The sequence below is a fragment of the Pygoscelis adeliae genome, unplaced genomic scaffold (genome assembly GCF_000699105.1).
Source record: "Pygoscelis adeliae isolate BGI_AS28 unplaced genomic scaffold, ASM69910v1 Scaffold7, whole genome shotgun sequence".
NCBI lineage: Eukaryota > Metazoa > Chordata > Aves > Sphenisciformes > Spheniscidae > Pygoscelis > Pygoscelis adeliae.
In genome coordinates this window covers 3,021,436-3,025,721 of record NW_008825268.1, presented here as the reverse complement: position 1 = coordinate 3,025,721, position 4,286 = coordinate 3,021,436, and the positions used below count along the sequence as shown (strand labels likewise).

At 42.2% G+C, this 4,286-nt stretch overlaps 1 protein-coding gene across 1 annotated transcript in view; it reads left to right on the top strand.

Moving 5' to 3' along the window:
- Nucleotides 1–4,286, top strand: part of UNC80 (unc-80 homolog (C. elegans)) — a 136,141-nt gene that overhangs the window by 77,086 nt on the left and 54,769 nt on the right. The window contains 2 exon segments of the mRNA XM_009329652.1: nucleotides 1,638–1,745; nucleotides 2,495–2,633. Coding sequence (XP_009327927.1) covers nucleotides 1,638–1,745; nucleotides 2,495–2,633 — 247 coding nt within the window.

Below are 4,286 nucleotides of genomic sequence, written 5' to 3'. Positions count from 1 at the left end.
CCTTTTTAGCCATGTAAGTGGTACCTTTAACTTCAGCGGAAATACATTTCTGCTTTCAGTGAAGTGCCCACCCAGGTACCAACTGAATCATGTCAACAGTTGGTTAATACTTTCGTATTCCTGACCACAACAGACAGACTACAGTTATTCTGAATACTTGTAATGGCGGAGTCATTCAACTACTTTGCAGTAACACTGAAAACAAAAGTGTCCATGAAACTTTCATCAAGATTTCAGTTGGGTAAAGAGGCTATCATCCCTGTAAGTGGAAAATGAAGGAGTAGGAGACAAGTTCATAACGTTTCTTCATCAACCAGCAGATTGTTTGTTTCCTGTCAAGTTAGAAAATTGAAGGGTATTTGTATGGAACAAAGCACAGAGCAGATGAAACAACAGATGATTCTGCTTTCCTTGAAACTGTAACCCCCATATATTCCCTCTGACACAGAAAAGTAGTGTACTACTTAGTTATTTAGGAAGAGAGGCAGTCATTTCCTCTAAGAAGGCAGGATTGAGATGAGCAGCTGGCAGTGTTCATGAAAGGTAGCAAAAGAACACCGTGCATTACTGTGTGTTGTTTCATCTCCCACTTTGAATTGCAAGGCAAGGTGATACACATTTCATCATCCATCAACCCATCAAAGCCTTTAAGCAACAGCAAGGAAAAAAGAGGTTGGGGGACAATAAGGTTTCCTACGAACACATGCACCGTGTTTGTACAGACCTCACTGCAGGAGAGCAATTGATAACTTCTGAATTTTATGTAACAGTAGACTTTTCATCCCAGTTCCTCATGCTCTGGTATTCTTCAAGTGTTTTCAGTCTCTGAGTGCATGGGCACCATTTCCACATTTATCTGGGTTCCAGAGGAACCTCTCTTTTACTCTCACAGCTTGCAGAATGAAAGGCTGGGGGTAGCTGCAATATGCAGACCTGGCTGTGTGCTCCATGGGGCTTGTGAGCTCTCTGATAAACGAGGACCCCTCTGTTAATCAGCAGGCTACTAGCTTGAGGAGAAGAGTCTGTGGCAACCTAGCGTTCTGGGAAAAGTCCCTGGTGTTGTGAATAACAGACATAAAAAGTACTTGTCCTTTTTTATTATTTAATAATAACAATTAACAATTATCACTGTCATTGGCAATCTGCTAGGGACAACTCTCAGGCAGGCACAAGCTCAAGTCCTGAAATGTGTTGTCACTTATGCTTTCTGAGGAAGAAGAGAAGATAAATGTAGCTGAGAGGAATCAGTGTTGTACACACTGAACACCTCCATTGGTAATTTTTAGAGGGACGTGATAGACTTTTTACTGCTAACCTGCTTAAAGTACTGTTCTCCTGAAATACATGGGTACGCCACCTGTGAAGATTACACAGAGCACATTCACATTCCTCATTTGATTTACTGGCTTCTGCCTTAAGCTTTTATTGGGAAAAGCACTGTTAAAAAGAGAAGAAAATTGGATGAGATATGTCATCTCACTGATACTAGGCCTGTTGCCAGCACAGGAGAATGCTTTGTGCTACAGCTCTGGTACTAGACAGCTTCTAGTGTATGGAAATTCCTCGTCTATGATCTCCTCCCTTTCCACATTTTGGGAAATCTAAACATGAACTCCACTTTTTTTTTTTCCTTTCAGTGCTCAGACAAGTCATGCTTGAGAACTCCCTCTCTAAAAAAGAGAGTGATTGATATCAACTTGGAAGGGAAGAAGGACTCTGGAATGTTAAAATACATCAGGCACCAGGTACTGACTATGCCATATGCTAATTAGGGAGGCTGATACATAGATGTCAGGATAGACGGATAGACTGCAACAAGAAGGAAAATGTGTGTGGATCTCTAAGCCCATGTGAATGAAGAACTGTTGTTCCTGAATATCAATCAGTTCAGCCCTGCATGTTTTCCCCAGCTGAGTAATGCTAAATTTAAGCCTCTTAAGGTAACCCTGTCAAAGAATCCTTTAAACATGTAGGTCCATTAAATCTCAGTGTGCATCTCTGGCTTCCCATAGCGACACTTGCATCAAAACTGGGGATACAAAAAATTAAAATAAAAAAAAAGACAAAATCCACAAATGTGTTTAAATACAACCTGTCAGTTTACAGCAATAGTTTCCTTTGTTCTTTCTTGTTCAGTGTTCCTGAAGAAGCAACGGGGTCTTCACAGGACTGTTCTTTGTGAGATTTTAATGGATCTGTATCACTGTTTGTGCACCACCTTGGGAGAGTTTGGCTTTCCTTTTGTCCTTTTGTCACCAGTGATTTGGTGACATGAGTGACTAGCAACAGACTCAAGGAACTAGCCTGCAAACACTGCTCTTTCAGTGTAGGCTGAAAGCAACATTCTTCTATAGATCATTATCTGAAATGGCTGAAACTAGAGGTTATCAGTGGGTAATCTGCAGACCACAACTAGGGTAAAATTACTGAGTGTGTTGTTCACTGTGGTTAGTTTGCACAGCTCAGCTGTAAGGAATGGCTTGGGTTTTTGCAGGTAATGAGCCTCTCCCCTGCACCTTTGTCACTGCTAATCAAGGCAGCTCCTATCCTCACGGAAGAGATGTATGGGGACATCCAGCCAGCAGCGTGGGAGCTCCTGCTCAGTGTGGATGAGCACATGGCTGGAGCAGCAGGTAAGAGAACAAAACCACTTAGCATGGCTACCCTGGCTGCACAACTCACAGTAGAGCACAGGGCCTTGCAAGACAGCTTTGTAGTGGAGGACTTTTAATGACACCAAGGGTTTCTTGGAGGCTGTTTGATTTTCATAGACCTTCATGTGTTTTCATGCTCTGTACAAAAGAGGTGGTCAGAAGGATCAGGAAGGCAATCACTTCAACCCTGGTTGTGGTGGATGATTAGAGAGCATCAAAATTAGTATTTATGTTTAGCTGTGTTTCTAAGCAGAGGAAACACAGTGATTTGATCTGTCCAGAGTTTACTGAAGTATTTTGTATGTAGCCTCATGGAAATTGTTAGTACCAGTTGAGGGCTGATACAAAAACTGAGTAAGGGGATGAGAGTGGAACTGTCATAGCGCCTCTGTTGTGCTGAAAGGAAAATTCTCATGTTGCATGGAGACAGCAGCATTGCTTCTTTCATCTGGCAAGCAGAAGATTTCTAACCACCAGAAAAGAGAGTGAATGCACTTAGGTTTAAGAGTTTGTGAAAGGGATTAGATGGTGTGACTCAGAAGGTCATTTCTAGTCTTATTGTCCTGTCCAAACACTCATAGCCAGTGTGTGCTAATGCCAGATGTTCAGAAATCATGAGCCACAACCCTGGAAACTGTGAACATCCCTCACACACAACACACAGATTGCTTAAATAAAGCATAAATTAAAGCAATCAAATTTGTTTGTAAACCAATATCTCCCACAACTTTTCAAATCCTCCTCCCCCAGCACCCAAGAGAACGGCTTAAAGATTGACATCTTCCCCAGATTTGCGCACCTAAGGGAGCCATCACAGGTGTTCTTACACTGAAGATTAAATTACAGGCATTTTTATCAAAAGCTGCTAACAATGCAAGCGTTTTGAAGTGCTTCTCAGACATCACTCCCCTTTTCATCATGCTTCAATCTAGCTTACCGGTCCTTCATTTTCCACAGCTGGCAATGAATTCTGCCCTGAAGTCCATTGTTTGACTCCACGTCTCATGTTCTTCATGCTTCTCTCACTTTCCATCTGCTCCACCAGTGCACAGTGCATTTCTTCAGCCCATAGGTCTTCTCTGTGCTCTCCCCTTCATCTTTGTCTTTCCCAGGCCAAATGTGCAGACAGGAAGAGAAAGGAGCAAAATAAAGAAGAGAAACAAGCTGCTTGAGACTGCACTCCTTTCTCCCCTTCAAGTCCCTTTCTAGGGAAATAATTTTGGATACTCTTTCTCTCTCATCAAAAACTTACCGTGGCTCACAGGGAAAGGAACAAAGCTTTGCCACTCTTCCTGAGGAGTGCTAGCTGGCTGCTCCTCCAAAGCAGCCTTTGAGATACACCTTCCTCCTTCTCCCCTTCCTGAAGGGAGGGTTAAATCCATTTGAGGGTCTGTAGTAGCTTTTTTACTAGCGAGTGATTTCAGCCCTAGCATAAATTACATTTATCAAGATCAAAACCTGAAAACTCATAATGTTGCTATCCACAAGCTGGATAAAAAGAACTCCTGTGTCAGTGTACAACAGCACCATCTACTGACCTCTTCAAAGGCTTATTTCTTTTTTTTTTTTTTTTTGGTTTTCTGATGAATGCCATACTAAATACCTACACATCTGCTTGTAGCACTGCCGCAA